The following is a 16367-nucleotide window of genomic DNA, read 5'->3' as shown; positions in this document are numbered from 1 at the left end:
GCACATTACATTTTGCAAGTAAACGTTTATTGTCTCTCGTGTTATAAAGGGGAATTCAAAAAGTTCAAACGGGAAAAGTATTAAGGGAAATTTTACAGTCCAAGGTGACTTCACTGTTAATTTGTTTACCCGTTTCCCAGTTTTTTTAAGTTCAATAAATGCAACATCTTTCCAAAAGTCAATGAGTGATCGTGTAATAACCATGATTTCAATATTGACCAAAATAACTGTGATCATATATTTTTTCATTATCAAGCAGCCCTATTTGAACTGCATCACTGCACAATTACGCAACCCAATGGCACTTCAATTTAATTTTCATTGCTGTAAATATTGCACTTTGGATATTATTTTTATTGTAGGTTTCTTCTGCTTGTTGCTTGTCAGAACTTCTTATTGTCTTATGTATGTGTTCTATACTGTATTGTCCGTACTGACCATAATTTAAAGTGTTGTGTTTTCGTTTTCTTGAGGAGACGTGTAAGACCACATGAATACTTTGACAAAGCAGTGTGTGTGTGTGTGTGTGTGTGTGTGTGTGTGTGTGTGTGTGTGTGTGTGTGTGTGTGTGCACTTACATGTATGGCAGGTAGCTCCAGTGTATCCAGTGCCGCTACAGTTGCAGCTGAATGTATCCCACGTCTGAGAACAGCGGCCACCGTGCTCACAGTAATTAGGAACACACCTGACATCACACACACATGGACAGTGGAAGGAAACTCAGGTGACCACAGGCAGAACACAGCAGGGACTAGTTTCTAGCCCACAACATATTCTGTGAAGCACCTGAACTGCCCACAGAGCCTGTGCTTTCTCTTATTTCATTTTATTGTATTCATTTTTTATTTAGTCAATTTATTGAAGATGTTAAAAAATACAAAACACAAAGTAAAACTTATAAGCAATGCAAAACGAAAAAACAAACAGGATCCTCAGCAACGCACAAGCAACAAATTGATCGAAAGGGGTAGGAAGAAACTGATCACAGAATAATCTGAACAGATGAACAAAAACACCATTAAAGAGTCAACCAACAAAACATAACCAAACAAGAACATCACTGATCAAGCTCATAGCATTTCAGTATTTTGTTTCTGAATATTTCTTTTAGTTTGGATATAAACTCAGCAAAAAAAGAAACGTCCTCTCACTTTCAACTGCTTTTATTTTCAGCCAACTTTGCGTAAAACTTTGTATGAACATTAAGAAATTCAACTACTAAGAACTAAACTGAACAACGTTTCACAGACATGTGACTAACAGAAATGGAAAAATGTGTCCCTGAACAAAGGATGGTCTAAATCAAAAGTCACAGTCAGTATCTGGTGTGGCCACCAGCTACATTAAGTACTGCAGTGCATCTCCTCCTCATGGACTGCAATAGGTTTGCCAGTTCTTGCTGTGAGATGTTACCCCACTCTTCCACCAAGGCACCTGCAAGTGCCTGGACATTTCAGGGGGCCATGGTTCTTGCCCTTACCCTTCGATCCAACAGGTCCCAGACGTGCTCAATGGGAATGAGATCCGGGCTCTTCGCTGGCCACGGCAGAACACTAACATTCCTGTCTTGCAGGAAATCGCGCACAAAACGAGCGGTATGGCTGCTGGCATTATCATGCTGGAGGGTCATGTCAGGATGAGCCTGCAGGAAGGGTACCACATGAGGGAGGAGGATGTCTTCCCTGTAACGTTCTGCAACTTTTGATTTAGACCATCCTTTGTTCAGGGACACATTTTTCCATTTCTGTTAGTCACATGTCTGTGAAACGTTGTTCAGTTTAGTTCTTAGTAGTTGCATTTTGTTATGTTCATACAAAGTTTTACGCATGTGAAGTTGGCTTAAAATAAAAGCAGTTGAAAGTGAGAGGACGTTTCTTTTTTTGCTGAGTATATATTTTTTATTCTGTTATACAGTATGTATGACTGATCTTAAGTTTATAATTGTGACTGACTTGTATACCTGTCTATAATGGCGCACATATCCAGGCTGACATTTTCAAAGGTTCCAATGAGGCCCTGCTCCACAGCCCTGAGGTCGGCCAGATGGTCGTCTATGTGGATCATCTGCATGCAGCCCTGGAAGGAGCGCTGAAGTGAACGGGTGTTGGTGGGCACAAAGTTGCCTGGAGAAAAAAAGCAGAGGAGGTCAAAGGCCATTATTACAACCACTGGAGAAAAGCTGATAGGATGTTTTTCTGTCGTTGCTGTTCTAGATGGTTCTGTGTAAAAAAAGAACATCTGCGGCGTCAGGTTAGATAGATAGATCGATATTTATTCTTTTCAGTGTGTGTTGTTAGTCACCCCCATGGTCTTACTAGAATTTTAGAAATACTGAGATCCCCAGAAAAAGTTAGCCACTAGACACAAAACAAAAGGATTTCCACAGTCAATCACAAGCCTCCCTGTAATGCCCAATTGTTGTTGTTGGTCTACAGTAACTGCTTTTTATTTTACACTGTCAATGCTTTCATTGTAAAGTGTGTAGAGACACCACTTTAAACACTTAAAACTGACTGAAGGTAATTGGATTACATGATTCACTGCCTGAAAATAAAACATATCCTTCACTGCCACCGCTTTATGAAACATACACGTTACTTGGGATGGTTGGTTATCTTTTTGAGGAATTACCTCCAAAGTAGTAGTTTCCTCCAGTCTGGATCTGGATGGGGATGGCCGTTCTGACTGTGGATGCCTCGTCTCCATCGACTGTCAGCATAGCATAGTTCTCCAGTGCGTTCAGATGCACACTGTGCCACTGGCCATCATTCAGACCTGAACCTGCAGAGAAAAACACACATCAGTCTATCAACTTAAAGATTAAAATGGCAACAACAATAACTGACTGGCCACATTGGAAAATGAGAATCACATCAAGAGCCAGACATTTATAGTTTATTGACATGCTTTTATTAAATCAAAAAAAGTCGAATATCTTTGACTGTAGTATTACATGTCTAATATACAGTCTTCTCACTTACAGTCTGGTCGACATAAAGCCCTAAAAGAAGTCAGGAAAAAAGTTCCTCAGCCATAAAAGAATAAAAAAAAGCCCAAAAGGTCGGAAAAAGTGACAAAAACTTTGGAAAAAGGTGAAGAAAAAAAATTCTTGTGAACCTAAATTGATATGTGGGCCGGATCAAAATCTGTGAGGGGCCGGATTTGGCTCCTGAACGTCCATTCTGAGGACCAATGAGACGAGCTCACCTGATGAGATGTCAATGCGCGTGTTCTTCTTCTGTGTCACATTCATGAAGACGGTGACCTTGCCCTCCGTCAGTCCCACCTCCACCCAGCCGTCAGCCAGCGCCGTGAACATCAGCAGCCCGTTGGGGTTCCACGTCCTGAAAGACAGACTGACTGACAGAGTGTCGCTGTCACTCTGACCCGGCAGCCGCAGGAAGGACGTGGAGTTGAAGAAGACGGAGAAGGAGTTGGACTCAGCACACGAAAATGTCAGGTTACGCTACAGTGGGAGAGAGAGAGAGAGAGAGAGAGAGAGAGAGAGAACATATTTGACGCAAACACTATTTTACCAGAGCCGTAATTATTAGCAGTAAGCTTGTCTAGTCTTGCATGTCTAGTATAGGCTACAATTACCACACCCACTCATCCTGTCTCTTTCTATCGGAGAGAGCCGAGAGGAGAAGGATCGCTTTGTGACCGGCGCGGAGAGTAATACGCGTCCGGTATGAATGGCCAGGAGCACGATCGGGAACGTATCTACACTTCGCTGGCTATACGTGACGCTGGCACGCCCAATGTGTTTTCACTGTTACTCTGTGAATCCATTATTCTTCTCTGAAGACAGACTAAGACAGATAAATAAAAACAACATAAGCCAGGACGCACACACACACACACACACTCAGAGCCAGAGAGAGTTGTCTTACGAAGCTGGAGGTGTCCACCTTCTTCCTGCGGACCAGATTAGTGATGTTGTCTCCGTTGTAGGTGATCCCCTCCATGCATCCCACAAAGTTATCTCTGCCTCCGGAGCTTGGCTTCGCTGATACAGGCAGTCCTCCGAAACTGATCTGAGGACACACAGCGGAGCACAACGACATGGAGGGAATGACATTGATCCTACTGTACTGTTGTGTTAATTGTTCTACGGTGAACAACACACACACACACACGGGTTAAAGATCATCCAGCCAGCAACTTTGATTGTCAAACGTTGATGGTTAAAAGATAAAATGGTTTTGTGGTCAAACTATATCTGCTGTTGCGTCACCCCCCTACAGCATCATCTATCAGTCAACGATCAGATCAGAGGACACACACGCACACACACACACACACACACACAGGGAAGAGGGCTTTCTCACCCAAAAACGGAGCTTTTAGAGAAAAGTCTCAAGTGGATACATTTGAAAATGCCAGCAGTAACAGGTTTAGTTGTTTCATTGTTTAAATGTGGATCAAGATCTTTACGAAGACTACCTACACACACCATGTACATACACAGTTTTCACGTTAGTTTAAGATCTCTATAACTCAAAGGGAGCAGAGTCCCAGGGGCGTGACATGAGGCTGAGATGATGAAAATGCCTTACAGCGTGACCCACACGGAGCCTTTACCTCATAGTCCAGGTCCAGGTGGTCAAACTCTCCATTGGTCCTGAACTGCTGAGTGTGATGGTCCAGGGTGAAGTTGACGTTCCTGCGGTAACGCTCTATGACAACTGAGTGCCAGTGGTCATCATCCAGTAAGCTCCCACTGGTCACAGAGGTGTGCCCCTGAATGGATCCGTACTGGTTACTGCCTGGAGAAAAGCAAGCAGATCACATAGACACGAACAGGTTGTCAATGTTTACCATGTCCCTTCTGCCAGCAGTAGATAATACAGTCCTTAGAATTCCAATAGAAGAGAATGGGCTGTCTCTAGAGAACACACAGACTTTATAGAAGGCTACCTAAGTTGAGGCTGAGCTGCAGTCTTGCCCTGCTGAGCTCCAGGGAAATGTAGTCTCCCTGCTGTCCCTCTCCGTGGAGCAGGACCCCGTCTGCCGCCGTGGTTCTGAATTTAAGAGAGATGACGTCCTTCGCGATCTTTATCTTCTTACTCCTGAAGCGGTAGGGGATGACACCATGGCCTTCAAAACTGATCACATCGGCCCCTGGAAGAAAAAGTAAAATTAGGTCTTTGAAAAGTTCCGAAAACTCTATTCTCTGCCAACAGATCTGGGATCTAGAAACCATCAAATGTGGTGGCTGTGCCTGCTTCCTGGACCCCGTGAAGTGAGTTGATTTGTGTCCTAAATCTCTTTAGTGTTAAGCTAACACCAAAAAATAAAATGCTGCAGACATTTATTATACCCAGATGAACCCCTTGAGATGTATAATCTCATTTTCAAGGGGGTCCCAAAATAAACACTCACCCATTAAAAACACAGGAAGCAACTCATCGTTCTCCTTTATCATTCTTTCTGTTTTTAAGATTTCTTGGGGGCATTTTAGGCCTTTATTTTTGATAGAACAGCTGAAGCTATGAAAGGGGAGAGAGAAGGGGAAAGACATGCAGTACAGGGCCACAGGTCGGAATCAAACCCGTGGCCATTGCAGCAAGGACTGAGCCTCTGTACATGGGGCGCACGCTCAACCAGGTGAGCTTCCCAGGTGCCCCACCTTTATCATTCTGATTAGTACAAGGGCTGTGTCTAAAATCATTCCTTACTGTACTTACAGTACTATTGTACTACCCTTCATTTTATGTAAGAGTTTGAATTTGAAAATTGTGTCTAAAAATGTGTCTGTGATAAGACAAAATGTTATATGGTCTCATATATATACAGAACCAAAAGAAGAGTGGGTGGGAAGCATGTGCCCTGGTTTATCACAGACACAGACAGACAACCATTCATATCCACACCACAGGCCACTTAGATTATCTACCTCACGCAGCGGAAACTATATATTATAACTATATAGACACATGATCAAACATAGTGGACAACAGAATAGCTGGCCGGCAGCATCAGGTTTCCCTCTCTTGTTCATTTGTACTCACAATATGAGCAGCCGTAGAGCTCCAGGCGTACTCCGATGCGTCCCTCCCTGCTCCAGTCCACTGGGATGAAGCGGATGTATCGAGCCAGGATGGCGTGCTGCAGCTCAAAGCGAACAACTCCCTCACTGTTCACGTTCCCCTCAAACGTCTGAAACACACCGAAACAAACACGCTACAATAATCTGGCAGGAAGGTCTCCAATCAGCTTGATTTTAGATATAAAAAAATCAAAAGGAAATTGGAACATTTCATTCAAATGTCTAAAGTTTTACATAGCCAACTACTGGAGGCTGGTCAGGGGTTTGCCTACCATTAGAAGGCTTTGGCTCAAACACACAAGCTGTTTTGGGCATCACCTCAGCCGAATGGAACTAAAAGATTTTTCCTAGTAGACCTTATTAAGCAAGTTTTGTCTTTAAACTATTTAAGTGTTATTTATGTATTAGCTGCTCTAGCTTTTCATTTCATACGTTTCAGATACATATATGGCAATAAAAAGGGTCCAAATGATGTGAAATTGCATTGTTTTTAAACTGTTTTTAAATTAAAAAGTAACATTTTCTTAAAGAGGAGGACCCCTCAACCATCTGACAAATACGTGCAGCTAAGTCTTCCACAAACCCAGGGAAAACACTACTGGTTAGTTGATAGTTTGAGAGCTGAACTGTATATGATATTTTTCTTATGTAACTGTATTTATATAGCGACTACTCAAAGCGCTTTAACCTATTACAGGAACCATTCACCACTCACACACATTCGTACACTGTGGCCGAGGCTGCCGTACAAGGTGCCACCTGCTCATCAGATAAACATTCACACACATTTACGCTCCGATGGCGCAGCATCGGGAGCAATTCTGGGGTTCAGTGTCTTGCCCAAGGACACTCAGACATGGAACTGCAGGGGCCAGGGATTGAACCACCAACCGCTCTACAACTGAGCCACTGCCGCCCCATATTGGCTAGGACTTCTCAGTAAATACTTGCAGGGGCAACCAAAACCGCTAAATTGCTTCAAATTGTTTCAAAGGTTTAAAAGGAAAGTTTCGATGAGATGAGCATCGTTACAACACATGACATAAGATCCTTGCTCACCCAGATGTTTCCATCCTGTAGATACGGCCTCCAGTTTTTCTGCGTGTCACTGTAAAGCAGCCGATACTTGCTGGTCCAATCAGAGCTACTGTAGCGACCCTGTGTAGCTATGGCAACCACCTCCTTCCTAGAACCTAGGTCCACCTGCAACCACTGGTAACGATCTGTATCCAAGGGTGACCATCCTCCAGCACCTGGTTTTGTGGGTGTTGTCGGTGGTCAGGGTGAAAGATTGCAGGAAGGGAAAAAGAAGAAGAGAAAAATGGCTCTAAAACATTCGGAACAAAGATATCTTAAGTGTCCTGTCTTCAGCTTAAAGGTCCCATACGGTGACACTATACTTATATATGTATTGTCTATATGTGTCTATTAAACACTTATGTTATAGTGTTACCAAAAAAAAGAGCTGATTTGATTTTCCCACCCTTTTCTGAGAGCCTTTTTTTCTCCCCTCCCACACACGCTCGGATTCGCTGTTTGATGGAATGTTCAGCCCACTACTAATTAATATTCATAAGCAAAACGCTCTGGCTACACACAAATCAACACACAAGGCAGCCTGTTGTGTATGTACGGTTTATTTATTATGGATGATGTCATTGCAAGGAGTTTAGCGAGTACAGTCAGTCTAGGCAGCGTAACCCGCAATTTCCACCAACTGCGGAACGGCTGCGTGTCGGCTCCGTGCTCCGCCGTCCTTCATTACCCACCAGGTCTGGATTTGTTGCAGAACGGCTACGGCCATGATTGACAGCTGAAGTCACGAGAACCCACGAGATCTCGCGAATTCACGTATGATCGCGCGATATAACAGGATGTAGTTTCTATAAACAGAACCACAAACTTGACTTCAGGCCTGTCTCCGCCCATTATGACGTTTTCAAGGTGTAGTGCAGGGAAATATGATCCGCCGTGAGCACGGTGTATTTTATTTTGAAGATGAACCTATGTTTTATTTTGTTTCTGTGCTTGACTTCCTGTCCCGCACAATCTGCCGTGTGCTGAATTGCTGCGGAGCTCTCCGGCGTCCGTCAAAAATAGAAGCTCTGCGTATCTGCTCCGGAGGGCTGCGGATCGCCGGAGCTGGGACGGAGTCGGAACGCAGCCGTTCTGCAGTCAGTGGAAATACACACGTTGACTTTAATGGAAACCTAATGACTCCGTCGCCGTTCCGGAGCGGATCCGCAGACGTTCCGCAGTTGGTGGAAACTGCGATTAACTGCATGGTTGGCAAGCTTTATTCTTTTCATCATCATCGGAAAACTGTAGTCGTCATGTAGAGGGTCATGTAAGGTAAAACCTACTTTATGTTAATGGTGTTACGGGAATTCAAACTCAACTTTGGTACACTTGTGGGCAAGAAGTCCACTTTTCCTGGTTCCTACACAGTTTTATGATTCATATTGTGTTAGCTCAAATGCAAAAAACAAACTTGCATATCCAAGAAAGTCAAGCCTGCTGCCTCTGTGTAGCAGTCTTCTGTTCTCTCTCTCTCTGTTTGTGTCTTAATTGCGGGGTTGGAGCCAGGTGTGCAGGAGTCAGGTGTCCAGCTGCTTCTCATCAGCCACAACCGACCTGTGCTTCATATACCCCGTTTGCCCTCCACTCAGCGCAGACAAAACTTTCACAGTTGGTCTCAGCCAATTTTGCTAGGTAATTCTCCTTCTATGTTTTCCACCTCTAATCCTGTTTCTTGTGCCATCAGCTTGCCATTTGGACCTGACTCTGCCACCACTCCACTCCTGCCAGACACAGTCCAAGGACCTGTATTGGACTCCCTCGAGACCTGAAATCCCTTCACTGGATCCCGCCACAAGCCTGCTCTGCCCCGCTCCTTCTCGGATTACTTCAGCTCTGCCCCCCTGGAAATCTGGACTTTGCCACACTTGAGTACATTCAAATAAATATTATCATTTCTCTCCTGGCTCTGAGTACTGTCTGCATTTGGGTTCTAATTGTCATTACCCCTAACAAATAATCCTGTATTTTCATTGAGATTAATAAATTCCGTTTATGCTTTCATACAGTTAATTATAAAAATAATTGTTCATTTAAGCCATTAACAATTGTTCTGTGATGTTTACATGAGAAGTTATTAAGCATTAAAATAGAGGTAGGGGTTTTAATTAAGCCTGTCGCAATTATTTGAGCTGACCGCAATTATTAGATTCCACAATCCAGCTGGGTTGCGGAAAACAAACTGTCTCCCCTTAGCACACGGTTCCAATGAGCTTGCCTGTCTAGACCTTACTGCTATTGGACCGGTTCATCTGTTTCAGTTCATACGAGACCATATTTCTTGCTTCCGAAGCAAGATGATGACAAGAGAGGTGCCACTAATGGGTGTCTTGATTTATGAGTCTAGAGCAAGAGTCTCCCCTAGGGATGCAGCAGGGCAGTTCTGAGGAAAGTAATGCTGGAGATCATTTACATACAGTCTTTAGCTGCTTGCTTAATTGAAAAGAGCGAAATTAGCGATTAACTGCTCGGGACTTGCACCTTAGTACATCGCTGATCTTCTGACACTGTACGTCCCTGGTTTTCAGCCAAAGCTCTGCTAGCCATTCTGCAATCAAGGCTGAAGACCAAGTGTGAGCGGGCCTTTTCTGTTAGGGCCCTATTTAATAGAGCTGGTAACTGATCCACATGAATGGACAAGGTCCAATTTGGGTAAGAGGAAAGGAGGGTATGAACGAATGCTGGCAAACAGTGAACCCTTCGCCCAGAAGATGGGTTGTAACTAGATATGTACATGTTAACTGACAACATAAGTCATACGAGTTACAGTTCTCAAGGACGCACGCGCACACGGACGCGACAGCAAAGTCTATTTTTCCTTTCTCTCAACTTTTCCGTCGTGTGTCGTGCGTACCTGCTCGCGGTGTGAAGCGCATGTCCGCGCTATTCTCGCACATGTAGGGAACCTCGTGAATTAACCTGCAACATGTCAGCTGTTTGGAAATTCTTCAGCGTGTGTGCAGAAGATAACAAGTTTGCAATATGCAACACCTGCAAGGAAAAAGTAGGGCGTGGAGGGACGACACCAAAAATCACTTTTTTTTTGTTGGCTATTGGATGTGAAAAGAAGGAAATGGTTCTGGAGTAATTTATATAGTTCTATTTTATAGTGATCCATTATCTGTTCAAAAAATGTTTCTATTAAAGAAAAGATAGAAAATAAATATTTGTGTGTGCTGTAAAGTGGTTAGAAAAAATCAAATCAGAATCGGCTAAAATCGGTATCGGCTGGCCTAACTCAAAGAAAATCGGAATCGGCCTAGAAAGTTGTAATCGGTGCAGCTCTAGTTGTAACTGCTAATAGTATGCAATGATAAATGCATCATCAGTATACCAACCAACCAAATTTAGAATATGATTCCCATGTGCATACACAATATCAGAAACAACACGGTACGTCCCATTACAAAGGCATACCTTGTTTCCGATTGAGTTTGGCGTAACCAGCTCCACATCCTCGTGCGTACACAGATGAACTGGTGAAGGAGCTGTAGGGGAGAGGAGTGGCCAAGCTGTCCTCACATTTCCCTGAACCAGAAAAGACACACAAAAAAAGACAAAGTTCAGCTCATCGTCAGCAATGAAGTCAGTTCTGCAGAAGCCCGCTGACTTTGGTGATCCGTTGACTTTTCCTCTAGCACCACAAGCAGGTAGAAGTTTTAAGTCCAATATTTTGGTTGAATAAGAGTACCATAAATTAGTCTTTAATTCCTCTTAGCAAACCTTAAGTAACAAATAAAAACAGTAACTTTGATTTGGTTTTGATCAAAGCTGAGCAGCAGTTTGGTGGTTAACAGATAAAATGTCTTTTTTTATCTTGTAATTGGACATATTCTTAGCATAAGGCTGTGTGTGTGTGTGTGTGTGTGTGTGTCTGTCTTTGTTCTCAACACATTCATCAGAGTTGATATGAGGTTGAGATTTGGGCGGGGGAGGGTCACAGCTCTGTGTGTGTGTGTGTGTGTGTGTGTGTGTGTGTGTGCGTGACAGGTGCAGCGTATGGTAATGAGCTTCCTCATATGCATTACAAAACAACAACCGCGGCATGTATCAAGCAGAAATGAATAGAAAATAACCTTAACACGCACTCATCTTTGTGAGGAAAATACTTGTTCTTATTTGGCAATTTGAACACTATTGTCCATCTTGTGCCTCCTGCTGTTAGTATCGGACTTTTCTGCAAAACCCCATATTACATGAAATGACAATTTTTTTTTGTTTTTTTAAATAATTTATTTCTATTATAGCCAAAGCTTTATCAATTTAAAATAATATGAAATGTATGTTTCTAAGTACGGTCTTTTTTCCTTTTTTGTAATTAACTTCAAAATATGATTAAGAATGGGCAGATGCCGGAGTTCTACTGTTAAGTGTACTAGTTTACAAGTTTTACAGGGCAAGAAGACTGTGACTGAAGCAACAATTATGTTTTGTTTTGTGTTTGCAACACACAGAGCACACAGATAAGTGAAGACGTGGATTCTGCTGGGATGGTTTGAGAGGTGTCTTATCTTTGGACGTCCGAGTACTTCTTTTCCACTATGAAAACTCGTCACTATTAAGATCAATTGTAACCGACCTAAAGTCAAGCTGACCGCAGCCCTCTGTGTTCCACGATGGAGCAAACTATAGAGCCATCTTTCAGATGTACAAGGTGTGATGTAAGTCATTAATATTAGCGATGAAAACACGTGTGGTGAAAAAAAGAGAAAGCTTCCCGAAGTCGAAATAAAGGATGCGACTAACCCTAACCCTAACCCTCATATACATCATATAACCATGTAGCGAAGGCCTAAGTGCTTAATATATGGTACAGTAAATCTCAGGCAGGTGATTGGCAAATGACAAAAAGGTAGAAAAAAAAACTGGGTGCAGAACACGGCACGGCAAAGCAATTTAGTTATATATTTCATTTTTTTATGGAATTATTTTATATGTACCTGTATAATAAATATTTATTGTTCTATCTATATATATATATATATATATATATATATATATATATATATATATATATATATATATATATATATATATATATTAGGGGTGTACGATTCAGATTCTGATTTTTATACTCTCTCTCTTATACATCCCTTAGTACATCCATATGGATTTGGAAACGGCGTCTCAGTTCGGTACATGAATTTACATGAAGAATACACGGTATAAAAATGAATAAAACCAGCGTGCAAATGAATCAATGTAATGCGGAACTACTGTTAGATACACGTTTCTTTAGGGACACCTAATCTGTAGCCCCCACTTCTATGTAATTTGCACTTTCATAAATAAGAGATGCTGTATTTTCTGTTTTATAGCTGATTGTCTTATTTTGTTGTAAGTTCCAGATGGAGTGTGGAGATGATGTGGGGTACTTACATCTTACTTTACATACTTCAGGCTGTTGCAGCTAGCTCAGGGGAGAGACTGTATGACACCAGGTGGTACAGCCTGAGACATGCACAATAAAAAAAAATTTCCTTCTGCATTTTTGTTTTGCTTTTCCCTCCATTGTAGCGAACCGAACCGTGATGTCTGAACTGAGGTATGAACCGAACCGTGATGTCTGAACTGAGGTATGAACCGAACCGTGACTTCTGTGTACCGTTCCACCCCTAATATGAATACGTCAATGTCAAGCTGAATGAATGAAGTGAAGCAATCCAGTGTGATTATCAGGCTACTTTGTCAGTGTGTATGGTCTGCTGTGTATGATCATAAGTTTGAATTCTTCCCTCATTTACTGGTAATGTTGCTTAACTTACTAATTTAGAAACTGCTGAAAAGGAAGTAGTCATGTGCAAAAGTACTGTATATTTATCCACTACTGCCAGTGACCATACTGCAATGTGACACATTCAAATTCACACATTCACATTCAAACCTATGAACTTCTATATAGTCACATTTTGCTACAGCACGAAACATGAAATGGGAGCCCTTGAGAGAGAGAGAGAGACAGACAGACAGACAGACAGACAGATAGACAGACAGACTCATTCGAGATCAAAAGTGGCTAAACTGCACCATCATGTTTTGGTATAGGCCTGATAAAGATTAACAATGGTTGATACTACAAATTCAAAGGGACTGTCAAACCAAAGAATCATCATAGCATATCAACTTTTCATACCACGCCGTCTGTTTTTAATGCAGATGGCATTGCATGAAGTCCTAATGTCCCATTTCAATCCTTTGCAAAAGAGGATCTCAGTACCAAGTCTAAATCAAAGTTGTCAGTTTCCAACTATGGTTCCCCATAATGTTTCCAGCTGTTTAGTCTTTCCCAGTCTACAGCTACCACTCTGATGCCACCCTCTGCAGACTTTAAGCTTTACGCCATTACCAAAAACATTTTTAGTCTGAATGTGAGAAACTTCTACATGTCTACCTGGAAAAAAATCTATAGTTTTTTTTTATTTGTTTGTTTGGGCCAATACCCGTGGGAGAAAAGCAAAAAAGAGTTACAAAATAAATAAAATATTTGTGGCTACAGCACACATACATTCTGGGTTAGAAGTTAAAAAAAATCCTCTGGGTTGTTTGCATTTCTTTAAACCAATCACAATCATTTAGAGCGGCGCTAAGCTCCAGTCACAGCGAAGGTGGTCTCGGGAAGGAACTTGTTTTTGGTGGAACGGTTGCACCCCGCAAAAGAAATATTAAATGATGTTAACTGTTTTATTTAAATTAGCTGTATACATGTTTAAATGTAATTTGCTCTTACCAGTGTATCACCGTGTGTACTGCGTCCACAGCAATCCCACTAATCGGTCCCAAAACATCCCAGTTATATAGTAAATGCAGTAAACATATTATTTGTAAATCTTTACAATCATTTATAGATTTGATGGCATTGCATAGGGGTCATTTTACTATTCTGCTTTCATTCCACAACAGGATAATGGCTATGAGTAGGGCTGACCATATGGAGAAAATCAGATATCACGATATTCTTAACCAAATACCTTGATTTCAATATTTCCATGATAATGTGGATATAATGACTTAAAGTGCTCATATTATGCTCATTTTCAGGTTCATAATTGTATTTAGAGGTTATATCAGAATAGGTATATGTGGTTTAATTTTCAAAAAACACCATATTTTTGTTGTACTGTAGATTGCTGCAGCTCCTCTTTTCACCCTGTGTGTTGAGCTCTCTGTTTTAGCTACAGAGTGAGACATCTCACTTCTGTTCCATCTTGTTGGGAGTCGCACATGTGCAGTACCTAGGTAAGGACTACTAGCCTGTCAGAAGCAGAGTATGAGGGCGTGCCCTGACAGTACCTAGGTAAGGACTACTAGCCTGTCAGAAGCAGAGTATGAGGGCGTGCCCTGACAGTACCTAGGTAAGGACTACTAGCCAGTCAGAAGCAGAGTATGAGGGCGTGCCATGCAAGCAGGTAGGCGAGCATTATAACGTGTGTTACAAAGTGACCACGTTTGTCTCTGAAGTAAAGGCTGGACTACAATAGAGCTGTTTGGGGGGGACTTTGGGCTTTTTCACTTTGTAAACCTATAACATGCACAAAAAGATATATAACACAATAAAGGAAAGGGAAAAAGCCAAAAAGCATAATATGAGCACTTTAAAGGCAAATAATAGAACAGTTAAAACACTAAATTCACAAATGACATCACTTTACTGTAATGCAGCCTTTAAAACTAGGCGAAGACTAAACTTAAGCCATATTACGATATCCAAAATCTAAGATGATATCTAGTCTCATATCCCGGTATCGATATAACATCGATATATTGCCAAGCTACAGCATCATGTTGAAAGCTGTGCTGTTCCAGGATAAAGGGATAGGATGATAGTTTAAAGGCTGGAGGCAAAAGCTCTTGGTATATAATCAAGACCTGCAAGGGTTGCACCTTGATAGGTAGTAAACACCTTCAGCTGTCCGGTCAAATAAATGCCTAAAATGTCCCAAAAAAGGAAACTTGTTTTGGTGGAACATTTGCACCCTGCAAAAGAATTTTATCTAAATTCTCAGTTTTTTATTAAGTTGAGTTCTTTAAGCTATAGTGCGTAGTTTCTGTCTCCCCCATGAGGAATTCTAAGAAATGACAACAAAACTGTCGGCGCGTCCACATAATACAAGCCTTCCGTGACCGTGCATGCGGTTGCTAGTAGCCAAGGAGGACACGGAGGATTAAAAAAAACACGATGGACTCTTCAGAAGAGGTCATTATCTTCACTTGAGTTTCTGCATGGGAAAGCCGCCGGGCACCACAATCTTCTGAACACAGTCATGCTGAGAAACACAGAGAGAGTTGTGTGGAGCTGATAGTCTTAATTAGCTTTGTAGAAACTCATTTGGCAACGGCTTGAATGTAACGGACGTTTATTAATATCAAAAAGTTACGCACTAAAGCTTCAAATCAGCTTAATTATTAGGGGGGGTAGAAAGTAGAGAGGGGGCATGTCCCCACCCCCACCCCCGAGTTTACGACCCTGGCTTGATTTGGCCTGGCGTGATCTCATCGCAAGATGGTCTCTAGTTCTACATGTATCAGGTACAGAAGTGTAAATAATACAACTGTGAAGTTGTTGTAAAGTATTTATGTTTACTTTTGACCGAACTGGGCAAATAGTGCTTGCTTCCACTGTATGTGAGTAAAGCATGCCTAAACACGTCCGGAGCCTGAGAGATTAAATTCAACCTTCCTATCTGTAACTTTTAATACCAATTTGTCGAGGGTGGGACCACAGTCTCTTATTTTCATCCACTATCAATTTCTTTGGATAAAATGGATCTTTATCATGACTATGTGTACCTTTCTCATAATAAAAGGTTGCGCAGTAGTCGTAAAGTTACATTTAAAAGCGTCTGTGCTGGACCATCGGCTGCCCTGGGACCTCTCTCTCTCTCTCTCTCTCTCTCTCTCTCTCTCTCTCCTGGCTGTCAGTGTCTCATTCCGCTTGTTGGATCTGGATCTCTTTCCTCTAGGGAGATTCAGCCTCTCCCTGTCTCTCTTTCTCCTATCTGTGCGTTTGTTTCTTTCTCCTGTGTGTGTGAATGTTGTGCTTTTATTTTTGCCCTCTTTCCAGGTTACATGGTGGAGAGGAGCTTGTGTGACTCAGGATCTGTTTAACAACACCTGAAAGCTGCTTGTCATCCTCCTGGATCCATCTTTTTCAAATTTCTTCACAGTCTGTGTATAATTTTGTTATATGGAGTGTCTATATTGTAATTGTATTATGTTGGTCTGTTCTGTACACACGACA

The 16367-nt window shown here is 41.9% G+C and overlaps 1 protein-coding gene across 1 annotated transcript in view; it reads right to left on the bottom strand.

Annotated features, from left to right (window-relative positions):
* The window catches only part of cntnap2b (contactin associated protein 2b), a 31248-nt gene that overhangs the window by 12811 nt on the left and 2070 nt on the right, over positions 1-16367 (bottom strand). Inside the window, exons 2-11 of the mRNA XM_078264953.1 lie at positions 10547-10657; positions 7112-7305; positions 6015-6162; positions 4921-5124; positions 4585-4769; positions 3894-4037; positions 3208-3466; positions 2632-2781; positions 1961-2123; positions 579-685 (exon numbers count right to left, since the gene is read on the bottom strand). Of these exons, the coding sequence (XP_078121079.1) occupies positions 579-685; positions 1961-2123; positions 2632-2781; positions 3208-3466; positions 3894-4037; positions 4585-4769; positions 4921-5124; positions 6015-6162; positions 7112-7305; positions 10547-10657 (1665 nt within the window). The remainder of the gene's footprint in view (positions 1-578; positions 686-1960; positions 2124-2631; positions 2782-3207; positions 3467-3893; positions 4038-4584; positions 4770-4920; positions 5125-6014; positions 6163-7111; positions 7306-10546; positions 10658-16367) is intronic.

Source organism: Sander vitreus, chromosome 12, assembly GCF_031162955.1.
Source record: "Sander vitreus isolate 19-12246 chromosome 12, sanVit1, whole genome shotgun sequence".
Taxonomy (NCBI): Eukaryota; Metazoa; Chordata; class Actinopteri; order Perciformes; family Percidae; genus Sander; species Sander vitreus.
Note: the sequence above shows the minus strand (reverse complement) of the source record. Positions and strands in the feature narration are given on the sequence as shown.